This window comes from Salvelinus namaycush, chromosome 15 (assembly GCF_016432855.1).
Source record: "Salvelinus namaycush isolate Seneca chromosome 15, SaNama_1.0, whole genome shotgun sequence".
NCBI classification, from domain to species: domain Eukaryota; kingdom Metazoa; phylum Chordata; class Actinopteri; order Salmoniformes; family Salmonidae; genus Salvelinus; species Salvelinus namaycush.
In genome coordinates, this window is record NC_052321.1 from 19,489,120 (window position 1) to 19,510,124 (window position 21,005).

Genomic DNA, 21,005 nt, shown 5'->3' on the forward strand with positions numbered 1-21,005 from the left:
AATCCAAAACCGTCCTTGTTGTGGCGGGATGTGTCTGCAACATTGTAAACTACTACTTGATTGGTTCAAGTGACGTTCTACAAAGTAACCGATTGTATACACCCCTTTTCCCAAGTACAGCTGCCGCTTTTCGACCACTGTAGTCTGTGATGTAAAATGGCGCTGAGTTCTCAAGGAACAAAGAAAAAAGTTTGCTACTATTATGATGGTAAGTACTCATTTTGCTATACATCGAGTTATTGTACAATGTGCCATGTTAAAAGTGGTGCAAATGGTCAGATTTGTCAGCTAGCTAACTTCGGTGTGCAAACGTGCAGCATCTCTAGCTAGCTAACGTTAGCTTTGTGAAAGAGCGAGGCATTTCCAATTCCGTACGTTGATCTTTGAGAAAATGTTCACTATTGACAAATATTATTCTCCATTGTGTAATAACGTCAAGTTAACGTTACTTGTCCACAATTGATCTTTTCGGTTAACTTGATAGCTAGCGTGTACAAAGGTAGAACCGATTAGTTAGCCAACTAATTAGCTTATGCAAGCATTGGAATCCACAAAAATACTAAGCTAGCGCTCGCTACATTAGCTAGCTATACTAGCAAGCTAACAACGTTAGCTACTAGCTAACCTATTTCACTTCCTAGACGTAATAAGCATGCGATTTATAGGGATTTTCTACAAAAGAAATGCATCCAGTTTCGTTACATTGGCCAGATTGCTTGCTTAGTGACCGTCCATTCTCCTCAAATGTGCATACGTTGGTCAGAATTGTTACATTTAAAGTGATACTTTGGATAAAGGGCCTAATTTCCAAAATGGTCATAGCTAGAAGGGATCCAACTTTTGTCAGAATTGACTTTTCATAGCAGGTTTAGGAGAATACACGTAGCAGATGAAGGTTATGAAAAGAGTTTGGGTTGGCTAAAACGCAACAACAACAAAAATATATCAACTTTTGAATGATTTTGACATGCTGGTTCCCAAGTAGATATGGCCGCCGAAATTCCGGGTAGTATCTTTTCAATCAATGAAAATATTGTTTGTTACTGCATATCACTTTGGTCCATACACAGTTTAGCAGGTGTTATGGCGGGTGCAGTGAAATGCTGTTGTTTATCAATCGAGTAAATGTAAAACAAGTACACACACACACACAAAATGTGTATATATATATATATATATATATATATATATATATATATATATATATGACCAGTCAAAGGTTTGGACATACCTACTCAATTTTTTTTTTTTTTTACATTGTAGAAAAATAGTGAAGACATCAAAACTATGAAATAACACACATGGAATCATGTAGTAACTTAAGTGTAAAACAAATCAAAATATATTTGAGATTCTTCAAAGTAGCCACCCTTTGCATTGACGATGGCCAAGACTGTGCAAAGCTTTCTCTCAACTAGCTTCACCTGGAATGCTTTTCTAACAGTCTTGAAGGAGTTCCCACAAATGCTGAGTACTTCTTGGCTGCTTATCTTTCACTCTGTGATCCAACTTATCCCAAACCATCTCAATTGGGTTGAGGCCAGGTCATCTGAGGCAGTACTCCATCACTCTCCTTCTTGGTCAAATAGCCCTTACACAGCCTGGAGGTGTGTTGGGTCATTGTCCTGTTGAAAAACAAATGATAGCCCCCGCTAAGCGCAAACAAGATGGGAGGTGTATTGCTGCAGAATGCTGTGGTAGCCATGCTGGTTAAGTGTGCCTTGAATATTAAATGCTTCACTATGGGACCACACATGCGGAGATCATCCGTTGGCCTACTCTGCGTCTCACAAAGACACAGCAATTGTAACCAAAAATCTAAAATTTGGACTTATTAGACCAAAGGACAGATTTCCACTGGTCTAATGTCCATTGCTTGTATTTCTTGGCCCAAGCAAGTCACTTCTTCTTATTGGTGTCCTTTAGAAGTGGTTTCTTTGCAGCAATTTGACAATGAAGGCCTGATTCACACAGTCTCCTCTGAACAGTTGATGTTGAGATGTCTGTTACTTGAACTCTTGTACGACTGCACATGAAGAAACTTTCAAAGTTCTAGAAATGTTCCAGATTGACTGACCTTCATGTCTTAAAGTAATGATGGACTGTTGTTTCTCTTTGCTTATTTGAGCTATTCTTGCCATAATATGGACTTGGTCTTTTACCAAATATGGCTATCTTCTGTATACCACCCCTACCTTGTCACAACACAACTGATTGGCTGAAACACATTAAGAAGGAAAGAAATTAAATTAAATTCCACAAATTAACTTAGCGTCCCACATATCCTAGAGAAGTTAACGTCCCACTTGGCCGAAAGCCAGTAAAAATGCAGAGCGCCAAATTCAAATATATTACTATTAAAAATCTAACTTTCATGAAATCACACATGAAAGACACAATTAAAGCTACACTTGTTGTGAATCCAGCCAACATGTCTGATTTCAAAAAGGATTTACGGCGAAAGCACACCAAACGATTATGTTAGGTCAGTACATAGCCACAGAAAAACACAGCCATTTTTCCAGCCAAAGAGAGGAGTAACAAAAAGCAGAAATAGAGAAAATTAATCACTAACCTTTGATCTTCATCAGATGATACTCATAGGACTTCATGTTACACAATACATGTATGTTTTGTTCGGTAAAGTTTATATTTATATCCAAAAATCTGAGTTTAGGCGGGACGCTACTGTCTCACTTGGCAAAAAGCCAGAGAAAATGCAGAGCGCCAAATTCAAATTAATATGAAAATTACTATAAAAATCTAACTTTCGTTAAATCACACATGAAAGTTACCAAATTAAAGCTACACTGGTTGTGAATCCAGCCAACATGTCAGAATTCAAATAGGCTTTTCGGCGAAAGCAAACAATGCTATTATCTGAGGATAGCACAATAGTAAACAAAGACAGAGAAGCATATTTCAACCCTGCAGGCGCGACACAAAACACAGAAATAAAAAATATAATTCTTGCCTTACCTTTGACAAGCTTCTGTTGTTGGCACTCTATGTCCCATAAACATCACAAATGGTCCTTTTTGTTTGATTAATTCCGTCGATATATATCCAAAATGTCCATTTATTTGGCACGTTTGATCCAGAAAAACACCACCTCAAACGCGACTACAAAATCTCAAAAACTTTGCCAAAAAAAATCTAACTGCTTTTGTAATACAACTTTAGGTATTTTTTAACGTTAATAATCGATAAAATTGAAGACGGGATGATCTGTGTTCAATACAGGATTAAAACCAACTATAGCCAGCTTTCTGGTCACTTGCTTCTATCTAACAGGACACTTAATGTGACTCTCGTTCAAGATGGCCGTACTTCATTACAGAAAGGAATAACCTCAACCAATTTCTCAAGACTGTTGACATCCAGTGGAAGCGGTAGGAACTGCAAGCAGGTCCCTTAGAAATCTGGTTTCCCAATGAAAACTCATTGAAAAGAGTGACCTCAACAACAAAAAAAGAAACTGAATGGTTTGTCCTCGGGGTTTCGCCTGCTAAATAAGTTCTGTTATACTCACAGACATGATTCAAACAGTTTTAGAAACTTCAGAGTGTTTTCTATCCAAATCTACTAACAATATGCAAAACTTATCTTCTGGAGATGAGTAGCTGGCAGTTGAATTTGGGTATGCTTTTCATCCAAATGTGAAAATGCTGCCCCCTATCCTAGAAGTTAACAAGGCACACCAGTTAATTGAAATGTATTCCAGATGACTACCTCATGAAGCTGGTTGACAGAATGCCAATAGTGTGCAAAGCTGTCATCCAGGCAAAGGGTGGCTACTTTAAAGAATCTCAATATAAAATATTTTGATTTGTTAAACGTTTTTTGGTTACTACATGATTCCATATGTGTTATTTAATACTTTTGTCTTCGCTATTATTCTACAATGTAGAAAATAGCAAAAATGTATGAGCAGGTTCGTCCAAACTTTTGACTGGTACTGTATATATTTTTTATAATCAAATGAAGTACATCAGTAGATAAAGGCTATGCTGTACAGAACAATTAGCTAAGATGCATTCATTGGACATCTGCTGATGTCCACTTTCTTCCTTCAAAGGTGATGTTGGGAATTACTACTATGGCCAGGGGCATCCCATGAAGCCACACCGTATCCGCATGACACACAACCTCTTGCTGAACTATGGTCTCTACAGAAAGATGGAGATATACGTATGTTGAAAATCCTGGAACTATTCATAAGAGCAGCAGAAAGCCTGCAAACTCAATAGTTCTGAATTGAAAGGTTAATACCTAGGTAGTGAGGTCTCAGTAACTGATCTTCTCCATGTCGGTCTCAGCGACCTCACAAAGCCAGTGGAGAGGAGATGACCAAGTACCACAGTGATGACTACATCAAGTTCCTGCGTTCCATCCGGCCTGACAACATGTCGGAGTACAGCAAACAGATGCAGAGATGTGAGTTTTAGGCAGAGAGGATGTCTTGTCTCAATATACCTATACAATTGAGCAGTAGCCCATGAAAAGTCAGAAATAAATACTTTGAAAAGCCTCTAGGCCAGCTTTGTCCTTATGTTTTTGAGATTAACATATTTTATGCAATTCTCACACAGTCAACGTTGGTGAAGATTGCCCTGTGTTTGATGGCCTGTTTGAGTTCTGCCAGCTCTCAACAGGAGGCTCTGTTGGTAAGTTAATATACAGGTGTAGGTCTACCCTTTTAGATGACACATTTTCCCTGGATAGTTGGAATATTCTCTGGCTTACTTGGCCTCTTCTGTGGCTGTCCATTACAAGAATGTAGCCATAGTTTCATGCTCTCTGATTCTCTGATTTGGCTTCTCTTCCCCTGTGTTTTAGCTGGAGCTGTGAAGCTGAACAAACAGCAGACAGACATTGCTATTAACTGGGCTGGAGGTCTCCATCACGCCAAGAAGTCTGAGGCGTCAGGTTTCTGCTATGTGAATGACATTGTGCTCGCCATTTTGGAGTTACTGAAGTGAGTACAACCGCTCCACTGCAGTTCATCAAGTTTGTGAAACGTAGGGAATTATATACCTTAACGGATCTCAATAGTAACTTCACTTTGGGACACTATAGGTACGCCATATTTAGGAGATTGTTATTCAACCTGTTGATGGTAAATCTTCTTTTCCCCCAGATACCACCAGAGAGTTCTGTACATAGACATTGACATTCACCATGGAGATGGAGTGGAGGAAGCGTTCTACACCACAGACCGGGTCATGACCGTGTCCTTCCACAAGTACGGAGAGTACTTCCCCGGCACTGGAGACCTGAGGGTGAGGCTGTCATGTCATCATCAGGGGATGCAAATTGGTGGCATTGTTTATTAAATGATGTCCAAAGGATAGATTTAATTCATACTTAGAAAACTTCACGGCCTGGTGATTGTAGTTTCATAATTGCTTTGTTGGTCAACTTTGCAGAGCTTGTGTCCACATTTGTAGTTGACTGAGTCTGCTTTGTTATTTCTCAAGGATATTGGCGCAGGGAAAGGCAAGTACTATGCTGTGAATTACCCTCTGAGAGATGGGATAGATGACGAGTCTTACGAAGCCATATTCAAGCCTGTAAGTATACTAACTTATCTTGGCTGTATTTAATCTCTCCTCCCTGTAACTCAAACAGACCCAAGTGTAGATAGACCACATTCTACTTTCCATTTAGCCAAACAAGCTCTTCTCTGTCCTGGTACCCCAATGGTGGAACCAGCTTCCAGAAGCATCTGAAAGGGTGCTTCAACTAACTGTCGTTCGGGGTAAGAGCTTTGGCTAAATGACTAAAATATCAATTTAATTTATGTCTGTGTGTGTGTGCAGATCATGACTAAAGTGATGGAGATGTACCAGCCTAGTGCAGTGGTTCTTCAGTGTGGAGCTGACTCTCTCTCGGGAGACAGGCTTGGCTGCTTTAACCTCACCATCAAAGGCCATGCTAAGTGTGTGGAGTACATGAAGAGCTTCAACCTGCCCCTGCTGATGCTGGGGGGTGGAGGCTATACCATCCGGAACGTGGCCCGCTGCTGGACCTATGAGACAGCTGTGGCCCTAGACAGCTCCATACCAAACGGTGAGCTCTCCTGCTGCCACCTATGCCACTATAAAAAATAAATGGTTGCACACATTTGTGGGGCGCTGAAGGCGGCAGTGTTAGGGTTTTACCCAATAAATTACTGGGAGTTTATATATATAGTGTGCGACTTAAATTTTGTTTTTATAGCTTTATAGTTTATTTGCCGTTAGCACCTCTACACTAAATACTTTTCTCTGGGTGTGCTCCAGCTTTTTATTAGTCATCCTGCTGCACTGTTGATTTATGTACTTTTACTTTCTAGTATTACTATGTTTACAGTAGTATTTGACAGGTCAGAGGGGCATGAGTGTTTTAGGATAGACCACTGCGCCGGTCGGCACAGTGGTCTAGGGCACTGCAGTGCTAGCTGCGCCACCAGAGTCTCTGGGTTCGCGCCCAGGCTCTGTCGCAGCCGGCCGCAACCGGGAGGTCCGTGGGGCGACGCACAATTGGCATAGCGTCGTCCGGGTTAGGGAGGGTTTGGCCGGTAGGGATATCCTTGTCTCAGTATGTAAAAATGTATGCACTCTACTGTAAGTCGCTCTGGATAAGAGCGTCTGCTAAATGACTAAAATGTAAATTCCACTACAGTAGACGTATGTCACTGCGTTGATAACATGAATTTTTCTCCACAGAGCTTCCATACAATGATTACTTTGAGTACTTTGGGCCAGACTTCAAACTGCACATCAGTCCCTCCAACATGACCAACCAGAACACCAACGACTACCTAGAGAAGATCAAGTGAGTCGTTGACCACACTTTGTGCCTACTGTACGTAATTAGAACTATTTTTGTTCACGATCAAACTATATTGGTCATAATGAAGTACTGTCTTTAGATTTGGGTCATAAACAGTAACTGTTATGTAAGCTAGTTATTGACGAGGTAATTTCAGATACCGCATAGGTCATATTACGGCACTTGTTATACATATCCTTGACCTTGAGACGTGTATCTATGATGGTATTTTTGCCATTGTTAGTTGAAGTGGTGTCACGTAGGTTAATGCGTCTCACTTGTATGTGTCCATTCAGGCAGCGTCTGTTTGAGAACCTTCGAATGCTGCCCCACGCCCCGGGGGTCCAGATGCAGGCCATCCCAGAAGACGCCGTGCAGGAGGACAGTGGAGACGAGGAGGAGGAAGACCCTAACAAACGCATATCCAGTAAGTCCCCTGTCCAAATGTTTAGACCCGACTGACAATGAAGAAAAATGTTTGTCAAATACAGTGCAATTCAGACCCCTTAACCGTTTCCACATTTTGTTACATTACAGCCTTGTATTAAAATGTATTACATTCTTTTTACCTTCAATCTACACACAATACCCCACACAGTGAATGTTTTTTGTTTGAAATGTATAAAAAAAGAAACATGCCTTAATAATTACATATTCAGACCCTTGGCTATGAGACTCGAAATTGAGCTTAGGGTGCATCCTGTTTCCTTTGATCATCCTTGATGTCTCTACAACTTGAATGGAGTCCACCTGTGGCAAATTCAATTGATTGTACATGTTTTGGGAAGGCACACACCTGTCTATAAGGTTTGACAGTGCATGTCAGAGCAAAAACCAAGCCATGAGGTTGACGGTCCAAATTAAATTTGGAACCACCAAGACTCTTCCTAGAGCTGGCCGCCCATCCAAATTGAGCAATCGGGAGAAGGGCCTTGGTCAGGGAAGTGACCAAGAACCCGATGGTCACTCTGACATGGCTCCAGAGTTCCTCTGTGAAGATGGGATAAACTTCCAGAAGGACAACCATCTCTGCAGCACTCCACCAATCAGGCCTTTATGGTAGAGTGGCCAGGTGGATCCACTCCTCAGTAAAAGGCACGACAGCCCGCTTGAAGTTTGCCTAAAGGCACCGACCATGAGAAACAATATTCTCTGGTCTGATGAAACCAAGATTGGCCTGAATGCCAAGTGTCACGTCTGGAGGAAACCTGGCACCATCCCTATGGTGGTGGTAGCATCATGCTGTGGGGATGTTTTTCAGCGGCAGGGACTAGGAGACTAGTCATGATCGAGGGGGAAATGGAGAAAATTAGAGAGATCCTTGATGAAAACCTGCTCCAGAGCACACAGGACCTCAGACTGGGGCGACCGTTCACCTTCCAACAGGACAATGACCCTAAGCACACAGCCAACAACGCAGGAGTGGCTTTGGGACCAGTCTGAGTGGCCCAGCCAGAGCCCCGACCGGAAAATGGCTGTGCAGCGACGCTCCCCATCCAACCTGACAGAGCTTGAGGATTTGCATAGAAACTCCCCAAATAGTTGTGCCAAGCTTGTAGCGTCATACCAAAGAAGACTCGCGGCTGTAATTGCTGCCAAAGGTGCTTCAACAAAATACTGAGTAAAGGGTCTGAATACTTATGTAAATGTGATACATTTGCTAAAAACCTGTTTTTGCTTTGTCAATATGGGGAGGTGACGATTTACTCCATTTTAGAATAAGGCTGTAACATAACAAAATGTGGGGAAAGTCCAGGGGTCTCCTTCCTGAATGCACTATGTGCAGTGAAATGTTGTTTTACAGGGTCAGCAATAGTAGTACAGTGCCCCTGGAGCAAATTAGGGTTTAGTGCCTTGCTCAAGGACAGATTTTTGTTCACCTTTGTCTCGGGTATTCAAACCAACCTTTCGGTTACTGGTACAACGCTTTATCCTCTAGGGCAGGGGTGTCAAACTCATTCCACGGAGGGCCTAGTGTCTGCAGGTTTTTGGTTTTTCCTTTCAATAAAGCCCTAGACAACCAGGTGTGGGGAGTTCCTAACTAATTAGTGATGTTAATTCATCAATCAAGTACAAGGGAGGAGCGAAAACCCGCAGACACTCGGCCCCCCGTGGAATGAGTTTGACACCTGTGCTCTAGGGTATCTGCTGCCACAAGCCTACAAGTTTTAAAATCTGACACACAGCCACAACACATGCGTCTCTTGGTAACACAATCTTGGCATACTTACTTTTTCTCAGAATTAACATATGAGAAATATACCTTCTAAATGCCCCCGCTACGCAAATCTTTGTCTGAGTTACTCACAGATGAGATGCTCATGTCTTGTGCAGTTCGCGCCCATGACAAGAGGATAGCGTGTGACGAGGAGTTCTCAGACTCTGAGGACGAGGCTGAGGGTCAAGGGGGCGGACGGAGAAATGCTGCCAGCTTCAAGAAAGCCAAGAGAACAAAGACTGAAGAAGACAAAGAAAAAGAGGGTGAAGAGAAGAAAGCAGGTGATGAAAAGAAAGCTGATGACAAGAAAGGTATCTTAATCAATTCTCTCATTCTTGTGGAATACTGATGCTTTGTGGTGCACAACTGCAGTCATCTAACATTTTGAAGCCTTATAGACAAAAAGTTCTATATCAGGCATACCATGTCCTATTGCACATTGAGGATAATTGTTTGTTGCTTCTTCATGATAGAAGTAAAAGAAGAAAAGGTGCCAGAGGAGGAGAAAATGGACACAAAGGGGTTAGCAAACATTAATTTTAAATGTTTAGGGAATATCCAATAGTCAATGTGTTAAGTCATTTTCCCTCTGTTCAACAGGCCAAAAGAGGAGTCCAAGACACCGTGAGGAGCTCCTAGCCATCTTTTTAAAGCAAATCACACCTGGGCCTAGTTTCCCAAAAGCATCTGAAGGCTAAGTTCGTTATAACGATATGGATTATTTTGCGTTTGGGAAACCGGGCCATGTTGAGAATAGTTCTGTTTGCCAGACCAGTCACCTTTACTGGCTGCTGCAAGGGAAAATCCCACCCCTCCAGATTGAAATGGGCTAAACATGTATTTTCTAGAACACTTAATGTTGCAATTTTTATAAGTACTGCTGTTTTTGTATGCTTTAAGCCCATTTTGCTTTATCCTATGAATACTTCTCCCCTTACCCAAACAAATGTAGTCTACAGTATATTAAAGGCCTGGCATAAAATATTATGCATTTTATAAATTTCAGTTTTAATTTAAATCATAGATATGTTGCCATCTCTTGTACCCCCTTTTGTATTTTGTCCCACTGTCGTCCTGTGCCTTTGGAAACATGACATGAAGTACACTTCTCAAAGATGTATTCATTCTGTGTTACCGGCTAAAGCTACTCTGAGCAATATTGTCCGGAGGATAGAATTAACCTGAATACTACACCAGGCGTACAGTATGTGATAAAACATAAATAATCTAATGACTTCCATGTATTGTATTTTTAAACATGTCATTGTTTAGTTCCAATGAAATCAGAGTTCCTGGATTATTTCTCTAGAACATGGTGTTCTGGTAAGGGCACATTCCTTTAAGTTAAAGCCAAGCAAAAATGTCATGACAAATTTACTGATTTTATTCTACAAACATGAAATTGAAGATGTCTTCCCAGGAGTGCTTACAAATATGAAGACTAAGAAAATCTACAGCTATATACTACAAATGCATTGAATTGTTTAGTCCAGAACATCTTCAGTTGCTCCTTTTTAGAGTTGCAAAACTACTTGATGTATTACATCTGTTCATCTTGTAGATTAATTTGTAGTGGATAGACCATATGTTCAAGAGGAAATAGCTTAATTAATGGAGAGAACTAAACAATAATGACATTTTCAATTAACTCTGCAACTGCTCCAATATGACTTTCCATGTGCCAAAACATTTACATAGTAAAAGTGATTTCATGTTGAAACCCTCAAATGGTATTCACCAAGCTTGTTTTACAGCTTTAAAAAAACGTAAATCATAATTTACATGTGATACAGCACCTGTGATAATCTGAAGTACCTAAAAGGCCACTAGATGTCATGTGAAAGTTTTGTTAAGCCTCAACAGTACTATACCCACCCTTTGCAACCCTACTCCTTTTCCATGGCAGGGGAAACAGGTTAAGTAGACAATATTTGCAGTGACACATCAAGAGGTTAGTCTTGAACATATTCCTTTTCAAGAAACGGCAATCATGTGACAAGAACCTCAAATTTGGCCAGTTATTCAATAGCACTACTCCCTCCAGTCAACACAGGAACCATGGGTCCTGAACAGTCAGTGCAGATGGTGGATTAGTCTATAGTTCAGACCCATTCACTCCTCTCGGTCGGTGAGTCAGGCTTCAGCAGTTCGTGTTGCTCTGCCGGCTCTGACTCAGTTTCTGACTCAGGAGTAGGCGACACCGGTAACATTTCACCTGGAGTCTGAATGCGCACCTGCAACAAAGGGGTATAAAACATGATCCGCACACCCACACATTAGCTATAGTGAAACATTGGTTATGAAACCTTAAGAGCAAAATTTGTTTCTATTGGACAAATTCAGGTAGGTACCTCCTGTTTTGATTGAGAAATGTTTTGCAACAGAATATGCCACCTGATCAGCACACAGTCGGTGAAACGTTTAGCATTGCCGTTTGTAAGTGAAGACAGGACTTTGCGACCTGGATACGAACAAATGTCATCCAGACGCGTCAATGCTGCATTAGCCCACACCAGAGAGCCGTATATAAAACAGGCCCACACCTGGGGTTCAGCGCTTTAGATCTGAGAGCTAATACAAATCTTCAGGTCTCAGACAAGGTAAGTCATCATACATGTACGGGTAGTTAACTTACCCTTCTGCCATTGACAATCTTCCTTCGTCTTCTGCACGTACAGAGGCGGAGGAAGGAGGTGCAGACAGCAAAACAGCGGCCTGAGAACACCACTTCCACCACACACATTAGAATGAGAGGAACCCACAGAATAATAGTAGTTTCCTAGGGAGCACAAAGGTGTGTTAGTACGGGCTTGTAGAGGAGTATATGTCTCTTATCTTAATATTAAATTCTACTGTTGTGTGCATTTAATGAAGTTAAAAACATAAGTGCATGTCATTAATAGCTTTTGATTAAAATACTTACATAGATCCTTGTGGGGTCAAAGGGGCACTCGTTGACACTGGAGTAGCCAATTGCATCAGGGAACTTGCAATTCTTCAGCAGGCCCCGACCTCCACTCATAATGGCCTTAACCATGGAAATGGTTAACCCCACAGTGGAGGCGATTGCCAGAAGGCCTGACACTAAACTGACCACCAACAGTGCCCACATCTGCAAGGGGCAATAAACAAAAAAGCTCACGTGAGGGTTTGAGTGGAGCTGAAGGGTGGAACTAAAAACTCGTAAAATAGTCTCCGTAAAAACTGAAAGTAGAAGTTTAAGTGTTGATGTCCATTAGTTTATTCCAATTAGAGGGGTTAGGGGAATACATACAGTGCCTTGCAAAGGTATTCATCCCCCTTGGTGTTTTTCCTATTTTGTTGCATTACAACCTGTAATTTAAAAGGATTTTTATTTGGACTTCATGTAAATGGACATACACAAAATGGTCTAAATTGGTGAAGTGAACTTCAAAAATGGAAAAGTAGTGCGTGCATATGTATTCACCCCTCTTTGCTATGAAAGCCCCTAAATAAGATCTGTTGCAACCAATTACATTCAGAAGTCACATACGTTAAATAAAGGAGATCATTAAGGGCAAGGAGGGCATTAATCAGAGAGGCAACAAAGAGACCAAAGATAACCCTAAAGGAGCTGCAAAGCTCCACAGCGGAGATTGGAGTATCTGTCCATAGGACCACTTTAAGCCGTACACTCCAGAGCTGGGCTTTACGGAAGAGTGGTCAGAAAAAAGCCATTGCTTAAAGAAAAAAATAAGCAAACACGTTTGGTGTTCGCCAAAAGGCGTGTGGGAGACTCCCCAAACATATGGAAGAAGGTACTCTGGTCAGATGAGACTAAAATTGAGCTTTTCGGCCATCAAGGAAAACGCTATGTCTGGCGCAAACCCAACACCTCGCATCACCCCGAGAACACCATCCCCACAGTAAAGCATGGTGGTGGGGATGTTTTTCCATCGGCAGGGACTGGGAAACTGGTCAGAATTGAAGGAATGATGGATGGTGCTAAATACAGCGAAATTCTTGAGGGAAACCTGTTTCAGTCTTCCAGAGATTTGAGACTGGGGTGGAGGTTCACCTTCCATCAGGACAATTACCCTAAGCATACTGCTAAAGCAACCGTCGAGTGGTTTAAGGGAAAACATTTAAATGTCTTGGAATGGCCTAGTCAAAGCCCAGACCTCAATCCAATTGAGAATCTGTGGTATGACGTAAAGATTGCTGTACACCAGCGGAACCCATCCTACTTGAAGCAGCTGGAGCAGTTTTGCCTTGAAGAATGGGCAAGAATCCCAGTGGCTAGATGTGCCAAGCTTATAGAGACATACCCAAAGAGACTTGCAGCTGTAATTGCTGCAAAAGGTGGCTCTACAAAGTATTGACTATGGGGGGGGGGTGAATAGTAATAATGTGTTGTTTAATAGTGTTCTCTTCACTATTATTCTACAATGTAGAAAATAGTCAAAAGAAAAGAAAAACCCTGGAATGAGTAGGTGTGTCCAAACCTTTGACTGTTACTGTGTATGTGTAGATATACACTGCTCAAAAAAATAAAGGGAACACTTAAACAACACAATGTAACTCCAAGTCAATCACACTTCTGTGAAATCAAACTGTCCACTTAGGAAGCAACACTGATTGACAATAAATTTCACATGCTGTTGTGCAAATGGAATAGACAAAAGGTGGAAATTATAGGCAATTAGCAAGACACCCCCAATAAAGGAGTGGTTCTGCAGGTGGTGACCACAGACCACTTCTCAGTTCCTATGCTTCCTGGCTGATGTTTTGGTCACTTTTGAATGCTGGCGGTGCTTTCACTCTAGTGGTAGCATGAGACGGAGTCTACAACCCACACAAGTGGCTCAGGTAGTGCAGCTCATCCAGGATGGCACATCAATGCGAGCTGTGGCAAGAAGGTTTGCTGTGTCCGTCAGCGTAGTGCATGGAAGCGCTACCAGGAGACAGGCCAGTACATCAGGAGACCCGTAGGAGGGCAACAACCCAGCAGCAGGACCACTACCTCCGCCTTTGTGCAAGGAGGAGCAGGTGGAGCACTGCCAGAGCCCTGCAAAATGACCTCCAGCAGGCCACAAATGTGCTTGTGTCTGCTCAAACGGTCAGAAACAGACTCCATGAGGGTGGTATGAGGGCCCGACGTCCACAGGTGGGGGTTGTGCTTACAGCCCAACACCGTGCAGGACGTTTGGCATTTGCCAGAGAACACCAAGATTGGCAAATTCGCCACTGGCGCCCTGTGCTCTTCACAGATGAAAGCAGGTTCACACTGAGCACATGTGACAGACGTGACAGAGTCTGGAGACGCCGTGGAGAACATTCTGCTACCTGCAACATCCTCCAGCCTGACCGGTTTGGCGGTGGGTCAGTCATGGTGTGGGGTGGCATTTCTTTGGGGGGCCGCACAGCCCTCCATGTGTTCGCCAGAGGTAGCCTGACTGCCATTAGGTACCGAGATGAGATCCTCAGACCCCTTGTGAGACCATATGCTGGTGCGGTTGGCCCTGGGTTCCTCCTAATGCAAGACAATGCTAGACCTCATGTGGCTGGAGTGTGTCAGCAGTTCCTGCAAGAGGAAGGCATTGATGCTATGGACTGGCCCGCCCATTCCCCAGACCTGAATCCAATTGAGCACATCTGGGACATCATGTCTCGCTCCATCCACCATCCACCATCCACTGTGTTGCACCACAGACTGTCCAGGAGCTGGCGGATGCTTTAGTCCAGGTCTGGGAGGAGATCCCTCAGGAGACCATCCGCCACCTCATCAGGAGCATGCCCAGGCGTTGTAGGGAGGTCATACAGGCACGTGGAGGCCACACACACTACTGAGCCTCATTTTGACTTGTTTTAAGGACATTACATCAAAGTTGGATCAGCCTGTAGTGTGGTTTTCCACTTTAATTTTGAGTGTGACTCCAAATCCAGACCTCCATGGGTTGATAAATTTGATTTCCATTGATAATTTTTGTGTGATTTTGTTGTCAGCACATTCAACTATGTAAAGAAAAAAGTATTTAATAAGAATATTTCATTCATTCAGATCTATGATGTGTTATTTTAGTGTTCCCTTTATTTTTTTGAGCAGTGTACCCACACACCCACAAAAGCACATGGACACCCCTTCAACATTTGTTGATTCCGCTATTTAAGCAACACCCGTTGCAACACTCACTACACAGTTCCAAACTGCCTCTGGAAGAAACGTCAGCACAGGAACTGTTAGTCGGGAGCTTCATAAAATGTGTTTCCAATGCAGAGATGCCGCACACAAGTCTAAGATTATGCGCAATGCCAAATATTGGCTGGAGTGGTGTAAAGCTCGCCGCCATTTAACTCTGGAGCAGTGGAAACACGTTCTCTGGAGTGATGAATCACGCTTCACCATCTGGCAGTCCGACAAACAAATGTGGGTTTGGCAGATGCCAGGAGAACGCTACCTGCCCGAATGCAGTGCCAACTATAATGTTTGGTGGAGGAGGAATAATGGTCTGGGGCTATTTTTAGTGGTTTGGGCTAGGCCCCTTAGTTCCAGTGAAGGGAAATCTTAATGCTACAGCATACAATGACATTCTAGACGATTCTGTGCTTCCAACTTTGTGGCAACAGTTTCAGCATGACAATGCCCCCATGCACAAAGCGAGTTCCATACAGAAATGGTTTGTCAAGATCGGTGCGGAAGAACTTGACTGGCCTGCACAGAGCCCTGACCGCAACCCCATCGAAAACCTTTGGGAAGAATTCGAACGCCCAATATCAATGCCCGACCGCACTAATGCGCGTGGCTGAAAAGAAGCGAGTCCCAACACTTTGTCACGTAGCGTATTTACCAACAACAAAAAAACTCACGTGACAGGTAGACTAGCATGTACTAGGTGTATATACCAATATTATTGGATAGTAAAATAAGTGGCTACACATGGTGCAGTTCAGCACAATTTTAGCACAATTTTTTTTATATTTAAAAAATATATATATATTTAAAAAAAAAATGTATATATATATATATATATATATATATACACACACACACACTGTACAGCGCCTATATACTGTAAAGTCTACACCCCCCTTGGATTTCCTTACATCTTATTGTGTTACAATTGATTTAATTGTCCTTTGTCTATGATCTATACAAAATACTCTGTCAAAGTGGAAGAAAAATTATTATATTTAAAGATTAATTAAAAGGAAACACTAATGTACCTTGATTAGATAATTATTCACTTCAAAACATGTTAGAAATACCTTTGGCTGTGATTATAGCTGTGAGTCTTCTGTTCTGCAATATTTGGCCATTCTTTTCAAAATTCTTCAAGCGCTATCTAGGTGTTGGGTCCATGGCTAGACAGCAAGTTTCAAGTGTTGCCATAGAGTTAAGCAAACTTAAGTCAAAACTGTAACATTCACTTGTCTCCTTGGTAAGCAACTCCAGTGTAGATTTGGCTTTGTGTTGTAGGTTATTGTCCTGCTGAAAGGTGAATTCCTCTCCCAGTGTCTGGTGTAAAGTAGACAACCATGTTTTCCTCTTGGATTTTGCCTGTGCGTCGCACCATCCTGTTTTTTTTTATCCTGAACAACTCCTCAGTCTTTGCCGATGTCAAGCCTACCCATACCATGATGCAGCTATAGCAATGCTTGAAGATGAGGCAATTACTCAGTGATGTGTTGTGTTGGATTTGTCCCAAATATAAGGTTTTGCGTTTAGGCCAAAAAGCATCTTTGCCATGTTTTTTTTGCAGTATTACTTTAGTGCCTTGTTGAATACATATGCATATTTTCTCAATATTTGTATTATTTTATCATTATTGTAGAGTCACTACAATGTCGTTGAATCATCCTCAGTTCTCCCATCACAGCCAATGGCCGTTTTAAAATCAGTAATGGCCTCATGGTGACGTCCTCTAGCAGTTTCCTTGCTGTCCTAACTAAGGCTTAGTTCAGAAGGAGGACTGCATCTTTGATGTGTGTGTAGTTTAATACATCATCCACAGCATAATTATTAACTTGACTATGCTAAAAAGATACAGTATGTTCAATGTCTGATTTGTTGTTACCCATCTACCAAACACTACCCTTCTTTATGAGGCTTTCAAAAAGCTCCCTGGTCTTTGTAGTTGAAGCTGTGCTTACAAATGTATGTATGGGGGACAGAGGAAGGGGTAATCATTCAAAAATCATGTCAACCCTTATTATTTCACAGAGTCCAGATAACTTGTGATTTGTTAAGCCAAAGTTTAGTTCTGAACTAATTTAGGCTTGCCTAAACAAAGGGGGTGAATACTTATGCAATGACTATATATTTTAGTTATTGAATTATCACATTTGTATAATTTTTTCACTTTGATATTATGGAGCATTTTGTGTAGATCAATGATAAAAGTATATTTAAATCCTACTTTGTAATGCAACAAAACAGTGTAAATGTGTATATTATGCCTATACAGTATATATTGTTTGACTTGGCTGACAAGTAAGTTTTATGACTGACTGACAGTTAATATGTAATTCAAATTATGTATGTGTATGGAGGGTGGGTTCCATTTTTGCATGTGTATTGATATTGCCTGCCTTTATTTGAATGTACATGGCATGCAATACATTTTTGAATATGGGTTTAACTCACCCACACACATAGATAAAGAACCAGAGGATACTAAATGTGCCCAGACACAAGGGCAAGTTCTGACAAATACAAACACAAAACAGTATTTTGCCCAGTCCCTGATAGGTGGAGAAGGAAACCACTGTAGGAGAGAATGAAGCAATATTTACCAGAATCCTGTTTTTCAGGTTTTTGGATAGGACAATGGCTACTATTCCAGCTATGATTCCCTGAAGACACAGAAGTCAAGTCACATGTTAGCTAATACACTGCTCCTATTGGCCCACAGGCTAGAATGGTACAACCAACAATTCACTAACTAAAATGGCTCCAGTCTACCAAAGGACCACAAACTGAGATACTACTACTATCAGGTCACATGATAAAGTTACCACAATGTCACAACCTTTACAATATTCTGTTTGGGCTCTGTTACTACAGGCTGATACTGTATTCCAAACAAGACTCATTACTTGATTAAAGAAAGCCAAAACACAGTATACTGCTCAAATGAGCAATACACAATGCAAGGACAACACAGGGAATAGTTTGGCTGCTGATGATCAGTGGTTTTATTATCTGTGCCAGCCTCCAGTCACTCACCACGAGCCCTGCCACCAGGGCGATGATGATGTAGATGGCGTACCCCATGACCCTGGCTTGAACATGCACGTTGATGTGCCTGAGCACAACGCCGTGTACCAGCGCTCCCAGCAAGAAGTTGACGTGTCCCACCAGCACCAGTCCCAGGCCCATTTTCATAAGGGTCTTGTTGTCCTTCAGGTCTGCACAGCACACACCTGGAGCAGAGGATAGAAACATTGCTTCAATATTTTTCATCACCGTAGATAATCTGTGGGTAAACAGTAAACACTGACTTAAATGTACACTACATTACCAAAAGTATATGTGGACATCTGCTTGTCGAACATCTCGTTCCAAAACCATGTGCATCAATATAGAGTTAGTCCCCCCTTTGCTGCTATAACAGCCTCCACTCTTCTGGGAAGGCTTCCCATTAGATGTTGGAACATTGCTGCGGGGACTTGCTTCCATTCAGCCACAAGAGCATTAGTGAGGTCGGCACTGATGTTGGGCGATTAGGCCTGGCTCGCAGTCAGCATTCCAATTCATCCCAAAGGTGTTTGATGGAGTTGAGGTCAGGGCTCTGTGCACGCCAGTAAAGTTCTTCCACACCGATCTCGACAAGCCATTTCTGTATGGACTTCGCTTTGTGCATGGGGGTATTGTCATGCTGAAACAGGAAAGGGCCTTCCCCAAACTGTTGCCACAAAATTGGAAGCACAGAATCGTCTAGAATGTCATTGTATGCTGTAACATTAAGATTTCCCTTCACTGCAACTAAGGGGTCTAGCCCAAACCATGAAAAATAGCCCCAGACCATTATTCCTCCTCCACCAAACTTTATAGTTGGCACTACGCAGTCGGGCAGGTAGCGTTCTCCGGGCATCCGCCAAACCCAGATTCGTCCGTCAGACTGCCAGATGGTGAAGCATGATTCATCACTCCAAATAACTTATTTCCACTGCTCCAGGGTCCAATGGAGGTGAGCTTTACAACACTCCATCCGACGCTTGCTGTTGCGCATGGTGATCTTAGGCTTGTGTGCAGCTTCACTGTCATGGAAACCCATTTCATGAAGCACCCGACGAACAGTTCTTGTGCTGACGTTGCTTCCAGAGGCAGTTTGGAACTCGGTAGTGAGTGTTGCAACCAAGGACAGATCATTTTTACGCGCTTTAGCACTTGGCAGTCCCGTTCTGTGAGCTTGTGTGGCATACCACTTTGCGGCTGAGCCGTTGTTGCTCCTAGATGTTTCCACTTCACAATAACAGCAATTACAGTTGACCGGGGCAGCTCTAGCAGGGCAGAAATTAGACGAATTGACTTGTTGGAAAGGTGGCATCCTATGACGGTACCACGTTGAAAGTCACGAAGCTTTTCAGTAAGGCCATTCTACTGCCAATGTTTGTCTATGGAGATAGCATTGCTGTGTGCTCGATTTTATACATAGGTCAACAGGTGTGGCTGAAATAACCAAATCCACAAATTTGAAGAGGTGTCCACATACTTTTGAATACACTACCGTTCAAAGGTTTGGGGTCACTTAGAAATGTCCTTGTTTTTGAAACAAAGCACATTTTTTGTCCATTGAAATAACATAAAATTGATCAGAAATACAGTGTAGACATTGTTAATGTTGTAAATGACTATTGTAGCTGGAAACGGCTGATTTGTAATGGAATATCTACATAGGCATACAGAGGCCCATTATCAGCAACCATCACTCCTGTGTTCCAATGGCACGTTGTGTTAGCTAATCCAAGTTTATCATTTTAAAAGGCTAATTGTCCATTAGAAAACCCTTTTGCATTCATGTTAGCACAGCTGAAAACTGTTGTTCTAAATAAAGAAGCAATAAAACTGCCTTCTTTAGTCTAGTTGAGAAGCTGGAGCATCAGCATTTGTGGGTTCGATTACAGGCTCAAAATGGCCAGAAACAAAGTACTTAATTCTGAAACTCGTCAGTTTATTCTTGTTCTGAGAAGTTAAGGCTATTCCATGCGAGAAATTACCAAGAAACTGAAGATCTCGTACAACGCTGTGTACTACTCCCTTCACAGATCAGCGCAAACTGTAGGCCCGCCTAATGAGCAATCATTGTCCAAACTGGGAAAATGACGTTATTGACCCACGTTCTGTTATTCATATTGTTTAATGTTACTATATTAAATCAGATAGCCAGATAGTTAGACTACATTAGGTAGATCTATGCATTATACTGGAAACGACATTGCTATAAACACGACGACATCCCATGGCAGTTCCTTTAATGACAGACCCTCTACAAAAAAAACGTCGGCATCCCGACCCCACCCAGAAAATTATGCTCAGATTGGTAACTCACACTTCTGTAGTAGCCTACGTATCTTCACTTCCATTTAAACTACACATCCGTACAATGAATACAAGTAAACTCACCTAAATTTCCCATGTTGAATTCCGTTTGCACTCAAGTCATTTTAAAGGTATTTCTGTATCGCCATTTGGCTCTTGAAGCTGCGAACGCCGCTTCTGCTTTGTTCGTTCTCTTCTCTTTCCGCACACCTGCATAGAATCCAACCCGTGCTTCAGTTTGAGGACGCTACGCTCCGCCTCGAGTTGGCTATTACCTGTGAAATAATAGTTCTCTGTCAAAACTGATCAGAAAGGAATTTCTACTGTATTTCCAATTACGTAGCCTACCTACACATATATGGGTAAACAAGTAATGTAAGGCTGCGTTTAGACAGGCAGCCCAATTTTTTTTTTTACTTATCTATTATTATATATATATTTTTTTTTTTTATTAACTTCTTAAAGCGT

The 21,005-nt window shown here is 42.0% G+C and overlaps 2 protein-coding genes across 4 annotated transcripts; one reads left to right on the forward strand and one right to left on the reverse strand.

Moving 5' to 3' along the window:
- Positions 1-105: 105 nt before the first annotated feature.
- LOC120060279 (probable histone deacetylase 1-B) lies at positions 106-10,331 on the forward strand. 2 transcript variants are annotated; one of them, XM_039009464.1, is made up of 13 exons: positions 106-208; positions 4,079-4,191; positions 4,320-4,437; positions 4,593-4,667; positions 4,840-4,978; positions 5,141-5,282; positions 5,481-5,573; positions 5,823-6,072; positions 6,711-6,819; positions 7,113-7,243; positions 9,151-9,345; positions 9,508-9,556; positions 9,635-10,021. In XM_039009464.1, exons 1-13 carry the CDS (start codon positions 157-159, stop codon positions 9,660-9,662), a joined length of 1,494 nt encoding a protein of 497 aa, XP_038865392.1. In that variant the 5' UTR covers positions 106-156; the 3' UTR covers positions 9,663-10,021. The 2 variants fall into 2 exon arrangements, with proteins under 2 accessions (XP_038865392.1, XP_038865390.1); XM_039009462.1 differs by lacking the exon at positions 9,508-9,556 and having other exon boundaries at positions 9,635-10,331.
- Positions 10,332-10,751: 420 nt separating this feature from the next.
- Positions 10,752-20,729, reverse strand: tmem54a (transmembrane protein 54a). 2 transcript variants are annotated; one of them, XM_039009465.1, is made up of 6 exons: positions 20,622-20,729; positions 18,222-18,418; positions 17,789-17,848; positions 11,958-12,146; positions 11,670-11,813; positions 10,752-11,268 (listed from the first exon to the last, which is right to left on the reverse strand). In XM_039009465.1, the coding sequence occupies exons 1-6, from the start codon at positions 20,632-20,634 to the stop codon at positions 11,137-11,139; spliced, it is 735 nt and encodes a 244-aa protein (XP_038865393.1). In that variant the 5' UTR covers positions 20,635-20,729; the 3' UTR covers positions 10,752-11,136. The 2 variants fall into 2 exon arrangements, with proteins under 2 accessions (XP_038865393.1, XP_038865394.1); XM_039009466.1 differs by lacking the exon at positions 17,789-17,848.
- Between the last annotated feature and the right edge of the window lie 276 nt (positions 20,730-21,005).

Coding starts and splice junctions, on each gene's coding strand:
- tmem54a (XM_039009465.1), bottom strand. Junction 12,147..17,788: donor ACCTGAAAAACAGGATTCTG/GTAAATATTGCT, acceptor TGCCCCTTGCAG/ATGTGGGCACTGTTGGTGGT. Junction 11,269..11,669: donor AGATTGTCAATGGCAGAAGG/GTAAGTTAACTA, acceptor CCTTTGTTGCAG/GTGCGCATTCAGACTCCAGG.
- LOC120060279 (XM_039009462.1), top strand. CDS start 157: ATGGCGCTGAGTTCTCAAGGAACAAAGAAAAAAGTTTGCTACTATTAT. Junction 4,438..4,592: donor CAGCAAACAGATGCAGAGAT/GTGAGTTTTAGG, acceptor ATTCTCACACAG/TCAACGTTGGTGAAGATTGC. Junction 7,244..9,150: donor CCCTAACAAACGCATATCCA/GTAAGTCCCCTG, acceptor TGTCTTGTGCAG/TTCGCGCCCATGACAAGAGG.